The 21,727-nt window shown below is 35.6% G+C and overlaps 1 protein-coding gene across 8 annotated transcripts in view; it reads left to right on the forward strand.

Moving 5' to 3' along the window:
* Positions 1–21,727, forward strand: part of RPGRIP1L (RPGRIP1 like) — a 99,179-nt gene that overhangs the window by 29,949 nt on the left and 47,503 nt on the right. For 6 of the 8 annotated variants that reach the window (XM_037739103.1, XM_037739109.1, XM_037739105.1 and 3 more), the window contains 7 exons: positions 6,049–6,188; positions 11,612–11,623; positions 11,961–12,067; positions 12,371–12,421; positions 13,236–13,415; positions 14,276–14,393; positions 18,295–18,747. In XM_037739103.1, the coding sequence (XP_037595031.1) occupies positions 6,049–6,188; positions 11,612–11,623; positions 11,961–12,067; positions 12,371–12,421; positions 13,236–13,415; positions 14,276–14,393; positions 18,295–18,747 (1,061 nt within the window). The remainder of the gene's footprint in view (positions 1–6,048; positions 6,189–11,611; positions 11,624–11,960; positions 12,068–12,370; positions 12,422–13,235; positions 13,416–14,275; positions 14,394–18,294; positions 18,748–21,727) is intronic. The other 2 variants (XM_037739104.1, XM_017530077.2) reach the window with 1 other exon arrangement.

Below are 21,727 nucleotides of genomic sequence, written 5' to 3' on the forward strand. Positions count from 1 at the left end.
TGAACCTCTTTTGGTCTCTTTCCTAGACTTCATAGCTTATTAACTGAGAGTTATTCTGTTGGGGAAAAACAAAGTTGTTCTCTGTTCCGTATCAAGAGAAACACAAGCATCTTCATCTCAAGATAAATATTAAAGGGCTGCTTCAATTTTGTTTCTTAATCTGCTTCATAATTATGGTATTTTAGAAATTAATTCTTTCTGGTAATATTAGAAACAAAACTCTACTCCACATCTAAGTTTGGTTAAGTGATACAGGTGTGTGTGTGTGTGTGTGTGTGTGTGTGTGTGTGTGTGATTTTAAGTCTGTTTAGTATATGATACTGGTAAATGATAAATACAAGTTTACATGAAAGCAAATGTAATATGCATTTAAATACATATGTTATAGCTGATATTGAACAGCTACTTCTACTGGTCATGTGCAGAAACCTCAGAAAGTACCCATTAGAGCTACAAGTGCATCTTTAACATTTTAACTCTTTGTCTTATTTTTTATAAATTAAATTCACATTTTGTAAATTAAATAAATTATACCCAAGAAGTGTGGGGATAGGCTTTTACTTTTATTTACTTCAGGAAAGTTACCTAAATTAATGTAGGCATTATTTCAGTGGTTTGTATCATCTATGCTACTGACCTACTTGTGGTGACTGTCTTTGCACAGTGACTCGTTATGTTAAGGGTTACCAACAGCAGATTCAGACACCAGTTAAAATCATATGTGTGTGTGAGAAGTTTAAATGTCAGCATATAAATTGCACAGCACCCTATTAGAGAAGATATTATCCCTATTTTCTAAATCAGGGAATTGTGATTCCAGAAAAATTAAGACTTGTGCAGAGTCACGCAGCATTGCTGAGATGCTAGTTTAGAACTAAAACTCAGATGTTTCTTTAACCCTAAAACTTGAATTCTTTTTTTGCTATGCTGCACTGTCTCTCTGATTTTAATTGCACTGGAAAATTGTATATGTGGAAGGGAAACATTCATGGAATAACAGAATTGTTATACATCCAGAAATTCTTATTGATTTACATATATTTTCAATATCTTGTAATTTCAAATAATTTAACATAGTCTAAATAGAAGAAAATAAGTATCATATGGCCATTACTTCAAAATTTTCTACTTCTCCCCAGTTTAAAAATTTGCTGAACATACTTACTTGGAATTTTTTTTTTAATCAATCTTAGCTGGGAATAATATATAAATGAAATTTTGAGAAAGTCATGTTTTTCTCATATTTACTTTCCCACCATAAAACTTTATCTTTCCATATTAGAAGATGATCTAAGAGTGTAAATTTGAAGGTTTTTTTTTTAAATATTTTATGCTTGAGCTAACTTTCTTTTTCCTGTCACACTAAAAGGAGACTTCATTATGCTGCTCACACGTGAAGTTTATGTGAGGTATATGTGTGTAATGAGTGTCAGAACATTTAATGTCAAAAGAAAAATTAATGTCACATAAGCACAAAACCCAGCAAACACACGTACTAGTCAACAGAACTAAAGAATTCTCTAATATAATGTTTTTTAAATATGTAACACATTTTAGAAGTATACTTGGAGAAACTCGACAGAAGTCAACATTGCCCCTAAGATTCTTTATAGCTCTTTTGTTTCATGACACTGTTATTCGTCATTGCCAACAACTAATGTTCATCAAAAACTACACACACTCCCTGTTTGGTTAGTCATAATGATAGCATGTTTTAAAAAGGACGGCATTTGTTTGTTATTCAAAATTGACTAGTTTTCAGAAGAAAAATATGATTCACAGATTGCATTCTCATCTTCCTTTTTCAAATGAAACTTTGAATGTGTTTATTACTTGACATATGACATATTAGAGAATCATCAGGGAAGATAAAACCCTCATGTTACTTTTTGGTATGAGCCTTTTTTAATATGTGAAAACACTTTTTAGACACTGCCAAGAAATACGTATAATTTTAAGAAATGTTCAATTTAAAAGTTCAGAATGTGTTTTTTGCAATTATAGCTTTCTACTGGGTCAGAGAGAAGTTGTATACTGTGGTATGTAATATGGTAATATATTATTATACTATGATTTGGTAATGCTGTGTTCCACTTTTGAAGTTAGTTTTGGAGGCATCTACCTGATAAATGTAATGGTTCCTCAACTATAATGTATACAAATAACCTGGAAAACTTATTAAAATGTAGGTTTCACCACCTCTTAGAGCTTCTTCGCCTATCTGCCTGTACCCCCTCCCTCTGCCCCTATACCATCCAATTCTGATTCAGTTAATTTGAGACTGGGTCCAAAAAAACCTGTTGAACGTGATTTTGAAGCATTAACTCCTTGAGAGACACTAATATAATGCCTATTTTTAAAAAGTGTTCATCTAGTTGTTAAGATAATGTTAACCTTTTTAAGAATTGGGTGGATCAAGTTTTTATGAAGTGATAATCATCTAATCCTCAAAATGTAAAAGAGCACTGCTGACACCCATAGATGCTCTGTCCTCTGTTTCTGTAAAGTGAGCCTCTGTGCCCTGTAACCTTCTAGAAACCATAAAATCTCGTGTGATCCAATATGAGCAGTTTATGCTTCCCAGAAATCAAACTCCAAGTACATTTGAGTCATCATCTTCTTTCAGTAAGTGAAATATCCTGATGTAAATATGAATTTAATTTTCATTAGGCCCTAAATAAAGTACCTATGATTAAAAAAAAAAGAGAGAAAGAGACAGGCCGGATGAGGTGGCTCATACCCATAATCCCAGCACTTTGGGAGGCCGAGGCAAGTGGATCACGAGATCAGGAGTTTGAGAACAGCCTGACCAACATAGTGAAACCCCATCTCTACTAAAAATACAAAAATTAGCTGGTAGTGGTGGTGTGCACCTATAATCCCAGCTACTGAGAAGGCTGAGGCAGGGAGATCTCTTGAACCCAGGAGGCAGAGATTGCAGTGAGCCAAGATCACCCCACTGCACTCCAGCCTGGGTGACAGAGTAAGACTCCAGCTAAAAAAAAAAAAAAAAAAAAAGAGACAAGATCTTGCCCTGTTACCCAGGCTGAAGGCAGTGGCGCAATCATACCTCACTGTAATCTGGACCTCCTATATTCAAGCAATCCTCCCACCTCAGCCTCCTAAGTAGCTAGGACTATAGGCATGTGCCACCACACCTATCTAATTTTTATTTTTATTATTATTATTATTTTGAGACAGAATCTCACTCTGTCACTAGGCTGAAGTGTAGTAGTGTGACCTCAGCTCATTGCAACCTCTGCCTCACACGTTCGAGCGATTCTCCTGCCTCAGCCTCCCGAGTAGCTGGTATTACAGGTGTGCACCACCACACCTGCCTAATTTTTATATCTTTAGTAGAGACAAGGTTTCACCATGTTAGCCAGGCTGGTCTCAAACTCCTGACCTCAAGTGATCTGCCCACCTTGGCCTCCCAAAGTGCTGGGATTACAGGCATGAGCCACCATGCCCAGCCTTTAATTTTATCTTTTATAGAGCTGGGTCTCTCTGTGTTGCCTAGGCTGGTCTTGAACTCCTGGGCTCAAGCCATCCTCCTGCCTCAGCCTCCCAAGGCATTCAGATTACAGGCATGAGCCATCATACCCAACCACTATGGATTTCTTTATGGACAATTTTGAATTTATTCTTTCCTGTCCTCACATTAGGTTGCCTTTAAACATTGTACAAATGAAATTTCTTCTGTAAAAAGGAATGATCTTAGTGAGTAGGTGAAGAATTTGGCTTTATTTAGATCTTTATCATGTTTTTGATCAAGGGTGTCCACTTACAGTGTGCTGACCCGTGTCTGCCAGTGGACATGTCAGTGACCACAAGCAGCAATGGGCATTCCACTGCAGACTGACTGACGCTTTATCAGTTCTGCAACATCATGTAACGACAAAATGTGTACAAAGACTATGATCCCCCTTCAGTTGCATATAGGCAATATGCAAAAAGATTTTCATGAATAAAAGGTTTTCAAAGACTCTCATAAGTGTCTTTTCCATGAAACATTTTCATGAAAAAAAGGTTCTCATATGCAGATTTAATCATGTACACAGCCCTTACAAAGAAAATGGAGCCAGATGTGGTTCACCATTTATAGTTACACAGATGGCTCTAAGCATAGAGAAATACAGTAAATTCAAAAGGAATTCCTCATGAAACTCCAGTGGAATGTAATCCTGAATTTAGAGGGAAGAGAGCAGTGGACTAAATTCAGATTGACTTATGCTGATTTACACTAGTATTTTGTGGGTTTGGAAAAACCAGGCTGCTAAATTGTTCTTAATTTAAACACATAAAGCTTCTGATGTTTCTGCCAGATTAGCTGTTGGTGATCTTTTTGCTGGTACTAATGCTATTGGAACACTACTGTTTCTAATTTTCGGCATCTGATATAATGTATAGTTGTGCCTATTTCATCATGCTAATTTTTTTTCTGGGTGGTACATGTTTTTAATAAAACAAGAAACATGCATATACATACACATACGTATGCATAGATGTATGCACGTTTGTGCATACATATGTATGTGTTTGGTATATACAATTTGACCATACGTAGATATTATATTTGTTCTTTATTTTAAAAACAAACATGAAAAGGAGTATTATTTAGTTTAGCATTTAAAATACATATTTTATTTGGATTTCACTTAATTCTAGGTCATCGTACCTTTGATAAAATCAACTTAAATAATTGTATATAGATCCTACATTTTTTTAAGGTTCCATAAGTGAAATGAAAACACTGATAAAAGAAACAGATGTCATATTTAGAGAAGCTTCCAGAATTCCATTTATTTTCAAGGTCATGTTATCTTAAATGCAGTAAAAATATTCAAAATGTGAAATGAATACACAATTTTGCTCTTTTGAAAAGCTGTGCCTCCCAGAAAAGTATCTTTTCTGGAATAAAAACTGAAGACTGTCTGGGAGCAACATTAGGGGAATTTCCAGTCATATGTTTCTTTTCCATTTACTTCATCATCAGTGTAAAACCAGATTTTATAAGATTTTGTTATATTTACTGGGCTTAAAATATGTAGAATGGTCAAAGCTGCTAATGATTATTCATCAAGCTTCACAGATAATGCTTTTCTGCTGAAATACTGATCAAGATCAGTTTTTCCAAAACCTGGCTATCATCTGGGGAGCTTTATAAAAATATGAATACCTGGGTCCTGGGATCCTCATTTTAAAATCCCTCTAAGTGTCCTTACTGCAGCTGACCCACCACCGGTATTTAGGTCAGCATTTAGGAACCACTGGCATGAACAAATGTTTATTGTATACTTTCTGTGCATCATTTCATTATTTTTTAACTGGTTCTTTCTTTTGATATACTGGGTATTGATCATTAGCAGATTTTAACTATGATTTAAACTTTTATTGAGGAATAGTAATTCTATTTTCGTCATTCCTATCAGGAACAGAGCATTGATTTTCATCCCAATCGTGTTGCAAGTAAAACTGTTTTTAGCTATTGTTTTTTGTTTTTTAACAAAAACTGTATTATCACTACTTTTTAATCAATGTCAGAATGACTGACTTGTGGTTCACTATGCTATCATTTTGTGGCCAGTATTTTGTGAACATGTTATTATCACAGACTCTTTAAAAAGTTTCACAGAATTAAAGATCAGGTGCAAAGTCCATTTTCTCTGTATTAAGAGGTTTGTATGTGGGAGAGAATGGTTTTGCCCGATGTCAATTGCTGAGATTTGGAATTGTGGATTCCTCTGGAGTATGTACAGTATCTGAATTCCTTTACTAGTCCCACAAAAGCTGCACACTGCCAACTTTTCTGACTTTAGAGCTCTAAATTAAGGCCAGTTCCTTTGCTCATCCCACAAACTCTTTCATGTTCCTTAACCGCAGCCTGAGAAAGGCGCCTTGGTTTCAACAGCAGCAGACCAGCTTATGTTTACTTAATTCCTAAGACATGATGACAGTGGTCTCTGTGCCACTAAAAGCTTTTCTCTTTATTATTTTCGGTTGAAACTGATTTCCAAGCTTTCCTTGCATGTCACGTGTGTTTTGCAGTGCCTTCAGTGCTGCCCATGAAGAGCAATGGAAGTTAAAGGAGCAGCAGCTGAAAGTACAGATTGCTCAGCTTGAGACTGCCTTGAAATCTGACTTAACAGACAAAACTGAAATCCTTGACAGATTAAAAACTGAAAGAGGTACATATAAAATAATCACTGCCTTACTCATTTCAGACATCTAATGTTTCTTTATTGAATCAATACTTACTCTGGTACCTACTGTTTGCCAGTTGCCCTGCGATTTATGAGGGACAGGCATAGTCATCTACTCTCATGAATTTCGTGGTTGCTCAAAATTCCTCGTGCTCAGCCTAGTGTATGTGCCAAAAGAATTACTTTTTCTCATAGCTATTCATATTTAGGTTGTTTTTAATTGTTAAATTTTCCTAAATTCTGAGCCTTTCTTTACTCAACAGTCAACAAATATTTATTGAGCACCTTTTAGTGCTAGGCACTGTTCTAAGTTGTGAGGATACAGCAATGATCAGAAATAAAGGTCTTGCCCTTATCAAATATAAATTCAATAGGGAAAAACTAACAATTAAATAAATATGGGATATGTGATGTGGTGGCAAGTGTAATGGCACAAAACCACTAGTGTAAGATGACAGAGAGTGACAGAAATAGTAACTTGCTATTTTTGAGAGTTCAAATAGGGAATATCTCTCTGATGAGATGTCTTAATTCTACTGTGTGACAGTGAACTTAAATACCAGGAAGCTGTGTGCCCCCTGCTAAAATAATAATCACTATTAAGTTTCAGTATAAGTCACAGATCTCATAGAAGTAAAATAATTATAATTAAAGAAGTCTGAATTTTACTGTGTTACTCACATTTACACACAAATGCACAACAGGGGAAACGAATTATTTGCTTCAAGTGTTGTTATCTGTTTGCTCATGCCCTAAATAAACCCAAGTCATGTGCTAAGAAAGTTACTTCTTTTGAACATTTGCTATTCAGTTGCATGAGAATGTTTAAAAGTTCAATACAGGCTCACTATAAAACAGTTATGTTTCTAGTTAGTATTCCTATGCTTTTATTTAGACCACAATGCCATATTCCACTGACTATAAGGAACATTATCTTTTCCTATTTTAACATCTCTAATATTGAGTTGCATCCTATAAGTGATAGCATTTTTAAAATTGCAGTCTGACGTTTTTTTCCCATTTTAGCAAGTCTGAAATTATTAGAACACATCTTATAATCAATGGAGTCTTAATTTCAGTGAAACACACTAGTGCAGTGTTTATTCACCAAGTGACTACATTTGATGATAGATTTTTTATGAAGTTTTCTCTAGAAGACTGTGAGTGGAATAAAATGGTGATGACAGGTTTTCTGACCTAGTGGATTTTTTTAAAAAGTTTTCATATCAAAGATACATACTGTTCCTGATTTTAGTGTGCAGTATCAAATACCTAACAGAGTGCTTTGCTTGAGTACTTGCTCAATAAATTCTTGTTTAGGTAAAAAGTGGAAGTGCTCTATATTCCCTCTCTCTTTTCCAAGAACAGTTAAATTGCTCATTCTTAAAGGGAAAGAAATGAAATAAACCATTTTTATTTCTATGCTTTCTGTATTTATTTAGATATCAAGAATTCCAAAGCTGTTTTATCTTTTGGATATCTGAACTAATCTCTACAAAGAAGCTTTTCTTAAGGAGGGTAGAATCTTAGGGGTTTTTTAGACCTGTTTATATCGTTGAATTAATTCTGAATGTTCTTACTATGTGTTAAGGTTGCTAAGTTATTTTAATTTATCTAGTTTATTCCTTATCTTTTTTACTGGTTCTTTTATCTTTTGGGAATATTTTTCAATAATAAACATAACTCATGTACACTATGGAAAAAAGTCTAGTAGATTATAAAAATCAATTCCACAACCCACAAAATATTAGCAAAATAATCACTGCTAATATTTTATTTATGTTCTTTCAGAGTTGTTTCTAAATGTATAGATATAGTTTTATAATGTGCCTTTTTTTGCTATATTGTAAAATCATTCCTTGAATATAAATATAAATCTACATCAGAATCATTTATAATGGCTGTTACAGTTTTCCAGTGTGTGAATGGACCCTGGATTATTTAACAATCTTCTATTGAATATTTAAGTACCTTCGGTTTTCTGAAGTACCACAAACAATATCTTTCTACACAAATTTTTATACATTTATCCAATTTTTAAAGAAAAACTGCTAGAACTGAATCTTTATTTTTAATGCAACTATTATTTTCCATTTATTTTTGTTTGAATACCTCAAATTTACAAGTCTAAGGATTTAAGTTTTTGTTTCTTTGTCGAAATGTTACAATGGGTTATAAGAAAAATATTACAGCCTTTAACCATTTTTTCCAGGGAAATAATACACAAAAAAACCTGAAACTGTCTATTTAAAAAAATCTTTTAATATTTAGAAAGTTCCATTTTGTGTTACAGATTTTGAAATTGTTTAATTTTACTTTGAAGTGTCTTCATACATTTACCTTCTCATGTATCAAGTGTTCTTTGCCAGAAGATGTTTCCCTGGCTTCTTGTAGTCATTCATCTAACTGGCAAATTATTTTTAGAGAATATTCACCTCTTTATTCAAGGTACAAATTAGTTTCAGATTGTGTGAATATGTGGGGGAAGGATATGTAAATGCAGTTTGCATTTGGTTAATACTTAAATTAACTGCATGTGTTTAAGGGCTTGCTTTTGAAAGTTCCTTTCTATCTTTAGCTGAAATGCATAATTCAGCATAATGCATATGGTTATATTGATCACAGCTGAAGATATTAGCACAAAGGCGCTCTGAAAATTGTTTAGTTGAATTGTTCTCTGCACTCTGCTTATTAATGGTGTGCTGAAAGAACATAATTTTAAAAGAGTGAAATGTTATCTCATTTGAATAAAATGCTGTTTAGCTTAACCTGCTTTTTGTCAAATCATAAGGTAAGGAGGTTATTTTTCATCTTGTACAGAGTGCTTTGATTTTGCCTATTATAATTCAGCAAGTATATTTCCTCTTTGAACTATAGCATTTCAGTACTTTTTAAAGACCCAGGAGTTATGTCTCAAATGAACAGTTTGAGAAAGGAAAAATGTAGTGGATAATTCTAAATAAAATTCAGTAGAAGGTAAGTTACTGGTACTCAATAATGTCTTTTCCCACTAAGTTATTTTTCTACTAATAATGCCCATGTTTTAAAAACATCAGTGAATGTAGATATCATTGTTGAAACAAAAATTAGGAAAGGCTGGAAACATTTAAATAAGTTTATTTCTACCTAATAACATATAGGAACCCTGTTCTGAAAAATTAAAAGCAAAAGAAAACTAGAACATAGAAATAATAATCAAAATACAGTGTGTCTGGATAAACGTGGAACAGTCAGGTCCTTTACACTTTAGCTCACTCTTAGAAACCCTAAAATGTTTTACTGGCCAGAGAATAAAATTATATTATCCTCAGTACCTTTGTTTTTACATGCTTCAGACTATATTTACCTTCTTTTTGTTACCTAACCATTCTATCTAGATGTCATTTTAACTTAATCAACGTAAAGACTCCCATATCCTTCTAGTCCCTAAAAAAAAGTTTATCTTATATGCATCCATATTTATTATTCATCTTAATTTTTAGTTTAAAGATAAGAATTTGATCTATACCTTCAAAGTTTTCAAGTATTGTTCACATTTGGGTATTCTTTAATTAACTAGATATAAGCAATTTATACTCTAGGATAACCTTTTAACCTTCTATCAATAAGACAAAAATATTTATACAGTATATTTGTTTTTTGTTTTTTGTTTTGAAATGGCGTCTCAGTCTGTCACCCAGGCTGGAGTGCAGTGGTGTGATCTTGACTTGTTCTAACCTCCGCCTCCCAGGTTCAAGCGATTCTCCTGCCTCAGCCTCCTGAGTAGCTAGGATTACAGGTGCTCGCCAGCACACCCAGCTATTTTTTGTATTTGTAGTAGAGACGGGGTTTCACCATATTGGTCAGGCTGGCCTCAAATTCCTGACCTCATGATCTGCCCGCCTTGGCCTCCCGAAGTGCTGGAATTATAGGCATGAGTCACCGTGCCCTGCCTTGGTATTAAAATGTCTCCGTATTGCCTAGGATCACAGTTTTTTTTGTTGTGTTTTTTGTTTGTTTGGTTTTGGTTTTATTTTTTTACTTTTTAGACTGCCAAGAAATATGTGATATTAAAAACATCCAAGCTTAGCCCATTTATTCCTAACTATGTAATTTAACATTTTTATTTATATGTAGTATTTATAGCTTGGAAACACAGTGCCTTATAAAAGTCAGAAACATATTTTTGTTTAAAATGCAGTCAGTATGCAAATACATTTGTGCAAAGAATTCTTGGCAAATGTGTTGATTTTTTTAAGAAAATAAAAATGTGCAGTGTAAAGTGAAGGCTTATGATAAACATAAATGGTTGAGAGAAGGATAAAATCGGTAGAGATACTTTAAATGACGTGGTTTAGAGTTAGCCCACAGGGAGTCAACAAAGAAGGATACCTGAGTGCCACAGTAAGCTCTAGCAAAGAGTACATTTAAGAATGTGAAATTAACAAATGCTGTGGATTTGTTCACTAGCTATTACGCTTTCTTAAAAAAAAAAAAGAAAAAAAGTTAAACATGTTTAATGCAGGGAGTGAAAAATTAGTCTCTTTATGAATTTGCTGTCTTCTAAAATTCTACTCTATTCTCCTGCTTGTGGGTCATAGCAGCGGAGTGCCTAGACAAGCATAACCATTATTCCATTTCTTAGCACCAGCTGCAAGTCCATTCCTACTGATTATAGCACGAACTCAGTGAATGAAGATACATTTGAATTTATTTATTTTTTTGGGCAGGGTGTGGCTCTGTTGCCCAGGCTGGAATGTAGTGGAACAATCACGGCTCACTGCAGCCTCAACTTCCCAGGCTCAACTTATCCTCAGCTTATCAACTTCCCACCTCAGCCTCCCAAGTAGATGGGACAACAGCATGCACCACCATGCCCAGCTAATTTAAAAAAAAAAAAAAATTTTGTAGAGATGGGATCTCCCTATGTTGCCCAGGCTGATCTCAAACTCCTGGACTTAAGGGATTCTGCTGCCTCAGCCTCCCAAAGTGCTGGGATAATAGGCATGAGCCACCATGCCCAATCCACATGAATCATTATTAATACCACCATGCGTGGCTTAAGAATCCATTCCTCCTATTGTAATAGACCTATTGGAAGTATGGTTGACTAAATTATGGTTTCAGAATTTATCAAAGAAATTACCTTTTTAAATTTTTTTATTTTTATGGATTTAGAGGGGGGGGTACAAGTACACTTTTGTTACATGAGTATATTACATAGTAGTGAAGTCTGGACTTTTAATGTAAACATCACTCGAATATAATGTACATTATACCCAACAGATAATTTCTCATCCCTCAGCCCCCTACCATGTTCTGGAAGTTACTTTGTTTTAATAAAGATACTATGTGCTAAGTTGGGAAAATAAAATTCAAAGATGTCAATTAAAAAACTAAAAGACAATTTTTTTTCACATGCTTTTCAGGACCTTTAATAAGTAAGTAAAAAAACCATAGATTTAGAAACACATTTTCTCAGGTATTTTAAATAGAACATTCCTTTGAACTCCCAGAGACCACAATTTCCTTATATTAATATTGTGAACTTATGTCTTGGGTTTTCGATAAGCAAATGAATCATATGGTAGACACATGATAGTGTTCATTTATTCCTCATTCCCCTGCTGTCTTTGTTGAGGTGCTAGCACTGTTTCCTTTCTGACCAGAACAATGCTAGATCAAGATTGGTGTGTAACAGGAATTAAAGTAATTTGAAATGTGTTCTTAAACCTGATTTGTACTTACCTTTCCAATTCTGTTGACTTTATTTTTAAGACCAAAATGAAAAACTCGTTCAAGAGAATAAAGTACTGCAGTTACAGTATCTGGAACAAAAGCAGCAACTTGATGAACTTAAAAAACGTGTGAAATTTTACAACCAGGTGAATTATTTTCTTATTTAGGAAATAAAACTCAGAATTTTTATCTCAATATTTTATGCATAGAGAAAGCACTATACTACAAAGCAAAAGAATTCAGATATATTACTCAGTTTATTAACTCGTGCTATCAGGTAGTTTATGTCCCATAGGGATATTCTGAAGCGCTTGAATGTCTCATAGACTTAGTTGGTTAGTTCATGGCATCAGGCAGCTTATGTTTCATGAGGATAATTTGAATAGTTGGAATGTCTCTTGTGTTTTCCATTAATAAGTCATTGTGAGCTTTTATTTAATCCATTGTAGGAGAATGATATTAATGCTGATGAATTGAGTGAAGCTCTCCTACTTATAAAGGTAAGGTTCTGAATTTCATCGTGATTTTCATGTCTGCCTACAACTGTTTCAGCATAATGATGACCCTTATCTGTAACCCTTACATTTGGAGAATGGATTATTCTTGCATCTTCTGAAACTTAGTATGCCTTTTATAAATATATATGTCACATATCAACACTACTGACTCAGGAAAGTAGTCAGGTGACATTTAGTTATAGCATATACATATTTCATAATGACATCAAAGTTACATTAAAACAGACCTCAAAAACTTTCATTTAATACACTTTCTTTAATTGTAACAAACATTTTACTTTTATCTGCTTTACTATGTAACTAATCAACAATTTTCTGCCCTAAAAAACCTTGATGCACACCCTGTTAAGTAAAATATTGAATTATAAATGTCTCAAGAAGATAGTTTTTAATTCTAGAATATTCTATTATTTACAAAAAGAGACAAAAAATACACTTCTTTCCTTTTAGATCATGGTGTAGATTTTAATCAAATGAAGAAATAAAAATAAATGTACATGATTCTTTTATGTGTCATAAAGTAACAAACTGTTTTCTGATTTCTCTATAACTGTTCCAATTGTCTATCCAAATATTTGAATCTGATTAACAGGTAAATTCATTTTTTCCATCAGGAATGAAGCAGTCGTGATATATATATATATGTATATATATATATATATGTGGACTTCCTTTATCTGTTTTCAGTTAATGAAGTTGAAAATTGATGAATTGTTTATTGATAAATCTGTATTAATTCATAAAATCACATTTTTAGAAATGTTTGTTTCATTAATAAAACATGTTTTTATTTTAGGCTCAAAAAGAACAAAAAAATGGAGACCTTTCCTTTTTAGTGAAAGTAGATAGTGAAATTAATAAAGATCTAGAACGGTCTGTGAGAGAGCTGCAAGCAACTCATGCAGAAACAGTGCAAGAGCTTGAAAAGACAAGGAATATGCTAATTATGCAACATAAAATTAATAAAGATTATCAGGTAATATGATACAATAAATTGGGAGAGGAAGTTTTCTATAATCTGCTGATGATTTACTTTTCTAAATACAATATGTTATCACCTGTTATCTATTAATATCGTAATCTATTAACATATCACATCTCTGGAATGTAGCCTTGTAACTAGGTACTTAGTTAGAATAAATAATTTTAAAACAAATAATGTGGGTTTTTTTTCTGGTTTTTTTGAAACAGAGTTTCACTCTTGTCGCCCAGGCTGGAATGCCATGGCATGATCTCAGCTCACTGCAACCTCCACTTCCTGGGTTGAAGTCATTCTTCTGCCTCAGCCTCCCAAGTAGCTGAGATTACAGAGGCCTGCCACCACACCCAGCTTATTTTTGTATTTTTAGTAGAAACCGGGTTTCACCATGTTAGCCAGGCTGGTCTCGAACTCTGACCTCATGTGATCCACCCTCCTCGGCCTCCCAAAGTGCTGAGATTACAGGCGTGAGCCACCGCTACCAGCCAGAAATAATGTTTTTGAAGTCCCTGATTTTAGGGAATGAGTAGTGGCAATGAAATTGCCTCTATTAGCATTAGCACATTCTGCAAGTAAGTTGTAGTTATCCTGAAGTCATGCCACAACTGCATTGTGTTAGCCTTTCACAAAATGAAAACGCATCTCCATAAAAGGGAATCTGGAGTTTTATCCTACTTCTGATTTGTGAATATTGCCAAGCATGATTTTCTAAAGTATAAGGTATTTGAAGTCAAGAAATCATGGTTTATAGCTCCTGCTATTTCCAGGATCTAGAAAATGCTTGAATCATAGTTGCTTTGAATAATGAAAATAGAACTAATCATAAGTGTTAAAATTTATTGTCTCATATTTTGTAGATGGAGGTTGAGGCAGTGACCCGTAAAATGGAAAACTTGCAGCAAGATTGTGACCTCAAAGTGGAGCAGTATGTTCATCTTCTCGACATCAGGGCTGCACGCATCCAGAAACTAGAAGGTACAACATACACAATTTTTTGTCCACAATAACTAGAGGAATGGATTTTATAACAGTTGATAATGTCATCCAAATCTGCACTAAGAGTGTATTTTTGCTGTGTATTCCCCTAATTCATAGCTAACTCGCTGCAGCTTTTCCCTCTTGGGTTCAAGCAGTACTCCTAATTTTAGATTTTTTGTAGAGCCTATGTTGCCCAGGCTTATCTCAAACTCCTGGGCAAAAATGGTCCTCCTGTCTCAGCCTCTTAAAGTTTTGGGATTACAGGCCCGAACCACCTTGCCCGGCCTTGATTCTTTTCTACTCAAGAATTCTTAATAATTCCTACTGCTTTTTAAATTCAGTGTTGCAAACAAGATTTCAGAGTACTTTGTAAATTACTACAGACTCAAATTTACCACACCTTTCTAATTTCTCTTCTAAGCAACCTCTGCACCTCAGCCAAACAGGTCCTCTGCCTGTCATGCTCAGGCCACTGCCATGCCTTTTTTTCGTGCTGTTTGCCCTGCCTAAACCTCCTTTCTGCCATGATTCCAAGATACACACTTCCCTGCTTTGAAATCTAACACAATGCTCACCTGTGCTGGGAAGCTGGTTCTAATTATTCCTAGCTGTCCCTCCACTTGAAATGCCTTTACAGTGATCTTCAAACTCTAACAAGTAGTAAAATCACTTGAGGAACTTGTTTAAAATGTAGTTTCCTGGGCCCTACCCCTAGAGGTCCTGGGACCCATGCTTTTTTTTATATTGTATTTAGAAATAACTGCAAGCTATTCAGATGCAGGTACAAGACTACACATTGAAAAAAACTAGCTCAGCCCTTACCAACCCAGTCATCTTCTCATATACTCAAAAGCTTTATGTTTAGGGAGCATGTAAGTGTTCTTCAGTTGTTGGAGTTTTGCATATTCTCCATAATGACAATGTAAGTTCTACAGTGGTAAGTACTTTGTCTCTCTTTCATGTCCACTGCATACCGTACTCACTTCAGTGGTCTATGCCAGCAGGAATTTTATACTCTTAAAGCTTATTGAGGTTTGAGAAGGCCTTTATTTGCGAGTTATACTTACTGATATTTATCATAACAAATTAAAAGTGAAAAAAATTTTAAATATTTTTAATTCATATTAAAATAATAAACTTATTACATGTTAACATAAATTGCAGTATTTATTTTTTTTTAAAAGTTATATTTTCCAAAACAAAATACTGTGAGAAGGGGGGCTTTGATTAAAATTTTTTAAATTTTTAACATTTTCACAAATCTTTATAGAGGCTGGCTTAATAGAAAACAGCTGGATTTTTATACCTGCTTCTGCATTTAGTCTGTTGTGATATCACACATCATGTAACCTCCAAGAAACTCCATTATACACTTGTAAGAGGATAAAAATGAAAAGGGCAGATGACATTTTAGCATTATTATAAAAATAGCTGTGACCTCACAGACCCCCGAGATGGTTTCAAAGGCCTTCAGGGGTTTCCAAATCACACTTTGAGAACCTCTGATCCGGGTAGAGGAGTTCAATAAATATCTTTATCTGACGAAAGTGGACTTTCCAAAAGTCAAGGAGCAGTATGTACCTTTTATTCCAAGTAGTACTCAATAAAAATTTGCTTAATGGAATTTTCTTGGTTAAAAGGAAAGTCACAGAGTTTGGGATTTTCTTTCAAGTCTTACTAAATTTTTACCATCATATTTTATCTGTCCCCTAAATTCATTGATTCACTCCATAAACATGGTTAAGCCCCTAATGCATCCTAAGCAAAGTGCTGAGCAGGGAGAATACAAATAGGAAAAATCTGAGGCACTACCCTCATAGAACTTCTAAGATGTTGACAGATAAATAAATGGTTATGCTTTACTCTGAAGAGTGAAAAGCTAAGGAAATCTAAAGGTATCAAGGAAACATGGAGGAGAGAATGCCTATTTCTACCTCAAGATTCAGGGGAGACTTTACACAGTAGGTATGGAGTCTTTGAAGATCACAGAAGTCACTACTAAGTAAAAGTAATATAAGGCATTCCAGGCAGTAAGCAAAGCAGGGAAAAGTACCCTAAATATGAAGCGTTGCAGTACATTTGAGAAACTGCACTATAGATCCATCCAATTGGAATTCAGGAAAGTCAAAAAGGAAGGAGAACCTAGAGATAAAGCCAGAAGAAACAAAACCATGAAGGTCCTGTTTGCCATCCTGATTGATGAGGTGGGCCCTTAATAACCTGGAGAACCACTAAGGGATTTTAAGGAAGGGAATGATACACTCAGAATTGCATTTTGGTGATTATGCTACAGGTGCTGAGGAGAAAGAGGAAGATTTGAAGGAAGGAAGCATTTTGAGTTCCATAATAATCTAGGTAGTAAACTAGGAATATATATTAGGTACAGTGCAAATAGTGAGGACAGGAACAAATTTGCTGAAGAGTTCGGAAATAGCATTGAATAGTAGTGACCCTATAGATGTGAGGCAAACACAAGAAAAAGGGGTGCTGTTTTATGATAATCTCAAAAAAGGAAAGAGGGACATCTAGGTTGACTCTCTCAGATCCAGCTTGGGCAACTGGATGAATGAGTGAATCATCACTTGAGATTTAAAGTACAGAAATAGCAAGAAGACAATATGGGCCGGGCACAGTGACTCACGCCTGTAATCCCAGCCCTTTGGGAGGCTGAGGCAGGTGGATCACTTGAGGCCAGGAGCTCAAGACCAGCCTGGCCAACATGGCAAAACCCTGTCTCTGCTAAAAATATTTTTTAGTCAGGTGTAGTGGCAGGTGCCTGTAATCCCAGCTACTCAGTAGGCTGAGGCAGGAGAATCACTTGAACCTGGCAGGCAAAGGTTGCAGTGAGCCGAGATTGTGCCACTGCACTCCAGCTTGGGTGACAGAGTGAGACTCCGTCTCAAAACAAACAAAATATGATAATTCTGTTTCGGACATGTTGAATGGGATATGCCGGTGGAATATCTAGATAGATAGAGGGGTAAGAAAAACATTAGAAACATAGGAATGGAGTTGAGAAAATAAATATATGAATTTAAAATAGCAATATGAAAGCCTTTAGAGTATTGATAATGACAAAAGTCATAAAAGTTGATGAGATCACTCATAAGAATATATAGACTAAGGAAATAATTGAAAACAGAAGCCCAGAAAACTAGCGGAGAAAGAGAAACCCGAAAAGAATGAGAAGAAGGACAGGAGAAGAAGCAGAGAAGATGACAACATGGAAGCCCAGGTGGGACAGAAGTTCACCAATGGGAAAGCTGTCATCAGTGGCAAATGCAGCAAAGAAATCAGGCAATACAAGGACCAACGTTCATTGCATCTAGCCATTCATTGATTATTGGTGGCTTTCTCTGGAGCAATTTCACAGAAAAGTAAGGCAGATATCCACACTGGTGAGATCTGGTTGGCCTATGTATACAACTGTGAAACCATCATCACGACGATCAGGATAATTAACATATCCATCACCCTACAGAGAAGAAAAGCACAAGTCTCAATAAGTCAAAGGGAAGGAGACAGCAGAAAAAGAGACTGCCTTTATAGGAAAGAAGACTGAGTAGAGCAGAGACAGGGAAGCAGGTGAAATCCAAGTAGTTACCTCAGCTGTTCCTTCAGAGGTCTTTTTTTCTTTTGATATTTTTCTCCCCTTTTTCCTAGCTTAGGCTGTATTACAACTGAAGTTGCAATTTTGTTGTTGCCTAATAAGTGACATCAAAACAGAAATGATACATTTTTATACAATGAAGTATTATTTACAGAAAAACAGTGTAAGTGATAGAATTTTAAATTGAGACTATTCACCAGAAGTACTCAGACTTCCTACCACTTCAAAAGCCAGTTTTCATTTTCTTATGTCAATATTTTGAAATCTCTAAACTGCCTTCTCTTGCAGCCCAATTAAAGGATATTGCCTATGGCACCAAGCAGTACAAATTTAAACCAGAAATCATGCCAGATGACTCTGTTGATGAATTTGATGAAACCATCCACTTAGAACGAGGCGAAAATCTTTTTGAAATCCATATCAACAAAGTAACCTTTTCTTCTGAAGTTTTACAGGCATCTGGAGATAAAGAGCCTGTCACTTTCTGTACCTATGCTTTCTATGATTTTGAACTACAGCTAACTCCTGTAGTGCGGGGCCTTCATCCTGAATATAACTTCACTTCTCAATATCTTGTTCATGTTAATGACTTATTTTTGCAATATATTCAGAAGAATACTATCACCCTCGAGGTCCATCAAGCTTATAGCACAGAATATGAAACAATTGCAGCATGTCAATTAAAATTTCATGAAATTCTTGAAAAAAGTGGCCGAATATTTGGTACAGCAAGTTTGGTTGGTAAGTACAATGTATAATCTTTGAGTGTTTGAAATCCTAATTTGGTTCATATATCAATATAGTATTCCACATTGCTATCTTCTCTCATGTATTAAAGGTGCCTTTAGAGCAAGGACAATGTTCTTTACCCACGGTCAGTTGGACTATCTTAAATGTCATTGATGCCAATCACAGTGGCTCACGCCTATAATCCCAACACTTTGGGAGGACGAGGCGGGTGAATCACTTGAGGCCAGGAATTGGAGACCAGCCTGACAAACATGGCAAAACATGGCAATATTTGTATTTTTACTAGATGGCTCTAGTAAAAATATAAAAATTAGCCAGATGTCATGGCACATGCCTATAATCCCAACTACTTGGGAAGCTGAGAGGCATGAGAATCACTTGAACCCAGGAGGCAGTGGTTGCAGTGAGCTGAAATCGCGCCACTACACTCCAGCCTGGGCAACAAGAGTGAAACTCCATCTCAAAAAAAAAATGTTATTGATGATGTCAATACATTGGCTATTAATTTTTTTAAACTTGGAACTTAAGTTGTTTATCATATTGATACTCTGGCTAAATTATTTAATTTATTTATAAATTTATTAAACGATTTATAGTTTAATAGGTATAACTGTTATAAATAATAATGTAAACTATAAAATGATTTATTTTTTAAGACCTTATGTTATCACTGTAGTAGGCACTGGGAATACAGTGGTCAGTGATAAATAAGATAGACAAAACTACTCCTGTAACCTACCTTCCAGAGAGGAATACAGGCAATACAAAAAAATTAATCAGAACAAGAGGCTCAAGGGAGAACTGGCAGGTTGCAAATTCGGGTGAGGGCTTCTCTGAGGGGATGGCATTGGTAAAGAATGAAGATCCCTGCCAGGATGCAGGGGAAGAATGTTTCAGGCAGAGGTAATAGCAAGTGCCAAAACCTGCGGGAGGAGTAAGCCTGACAGTGGGAGGAACAACAGGAAGCCCAGTGGCTGCAGCAATGGGGGATTCCAAGTGATAGGCAGGGCCAGATCTTACTGCAGAGCCTTGTAGGTCAGAGAGGGGAGTTTGGATTTTCTGAGCCTTTAGAAAAATCACCCTGAGTGCTGTGGAAAGAATAGTCTGAGGCAGGCAAGAGGGAAAATAGGACCATTCTCAGGCTATTACATTGATCAAAGAAAGATGATGGTGGCTTGGATTAAGATGGTAGTGAAAGTGGCGATAAAAAGTAGTCATATTCCATACATATTTTATTAACTTCTCCTTCAAGACTTGCTTATCAGTTGAATGTGTGATAATGAGGGAAATGGATGAAGTAAGCATTTCTAGCATAAGCACCTAGAAGAATGGTGATGCCATTTACTTAGACTGGGAAAACTGGGAAAGGAACACATCTGATAAAGAAAATCAAGAATTCTGTTTTGACAAGTTAAGATTGACCTACCTTTTGCACATCCATGTGGTGATGTCAGGCTGGTAGTTAGACTTATTTTAAAATGATGACCTCTGTCTTAGTGTGTCTTGTGCTACTGTAACAGAATATCTGAGACTGGGTAATCTATTAATATAATGAACAGAAATGTATTATCCACAGTTCCAGAGTCTGGGAAGTCCAATCTGAAGGTAAGGGGCAGAGATATAAAAGTGGGAGTTGTTAGCATATAGAATATAAGCCATAACATAGATAAAGCCCCAAAGAGAGTGAATATAGATAAAGGAAAGAAAGTGGCCAAGAACTGAGCCTTGGGAAACACCAAAATTAAGGCTTCAGGAAGAGGAGGAAGAGCCAGCAAAGGAAACTGAGGAGTGGCCAGTGATGTAGGAGGAAAACCAAGAGTCTGTGGTACCCTAGGGACCAAGTGAAGAAAGTATTTGAAGAAGGAAGGAGCGTGACGTAGGGTCTTAGGAGGGATTTTATTTTATTAATTAAGTGATCGATTGCATAGGTAATATATTCATGACTCAAAAATCGAAAAGACATAAATGTCTACTTCCCTCCCCTGTACCTTAGCTACCCTGGGTCCCCTCACCAAAGACTGCAAATTTTTTCAGAGATTGTTTGTGGTGTTTTTTCATAAATACAGGGTCTCACTATGTTGCCCAGGCTGGTCTCAAACTCCTGGGCTCAAGCAGCCCCCTGACTTCAGTCTCCCAAAGTGCTGGGATTGTGGGCATGAGCCGCTACACCCAGCTTCAAAGATCTTTTATGCATATAAAAGTAAATATATATTACATTAATATTATTCCTTTAGGACTTATTTTAAAATGATGACCTCTGTCTTAGTGTGTCTTGTGCTACTGTAACAGAATATCTGAGACTGGGTAATCTATTAATATAATGAACAGAAATGTATTATCCACAGTTCCGGAGTCTGGGAAGTCCAATATCAAGGTGTTCACATCTAGTAAGGGCCTTCTTGCAGCCTAGTAACATGGCAGAAGGTAAGAGGGTGGGAGCGAGCGAGAAGGGGCCAATCTCAGCCTTTTATAATGGCACCAATCCTATCCATGAGGATGGATCCCTTGTGTCCTCATCATCTTTTTTTTTTTTTAAAGCCTAGTCAAGTGCAGTAGTGAGAAGGGGAGAAGGAGTAGAACAAGGAGTTCAATCTGTAACTGACTGTGAACAATCTATTGAGATAACTCACTACCTTCAGACCAGCCCTCATCACCTCTTAAAGGTCCTTCTTGTAATACTCTTAACAGTGGTAATTAAATTTCATCATGAGTCTTGGAGGGTACAAACATTCAAACTATAGCAGGCAGATACTAAGTTACATTTGTATGCTGATGAGAATGATCCATTAGCAGGGAAAAAAATTGATAAAGTGGGAGAGAGTAGGGGTAGTGTTTGTAATAATCTGTTCTGTTCAGAAAAGTTTATGTATAGAATATCTCTATTTCACAAATATTAAGTAGCCTTTATACACTAGTTTCTCTGGTAGGAGTACATCGGTGGAAATTATGGCCCTTGCTGTCAAGCACCTTA

This window comes from Cebus imitator, unplaced genomic scaffold, assembly GCF_001604975.1.
Source record: "Cebus imitator isolate Cc_AM_T3 unplaced genomic scaffold, Cebus_imitator-1.0 Scaffold63, whole genome shotgun sequence".
NCBI classification, from domain to species: domain Eukaryota; kingdom Metazoa; phylum Chordata; class Mammalia; order Primates; family Cebidae; genus Cebus; species Cebus imitator.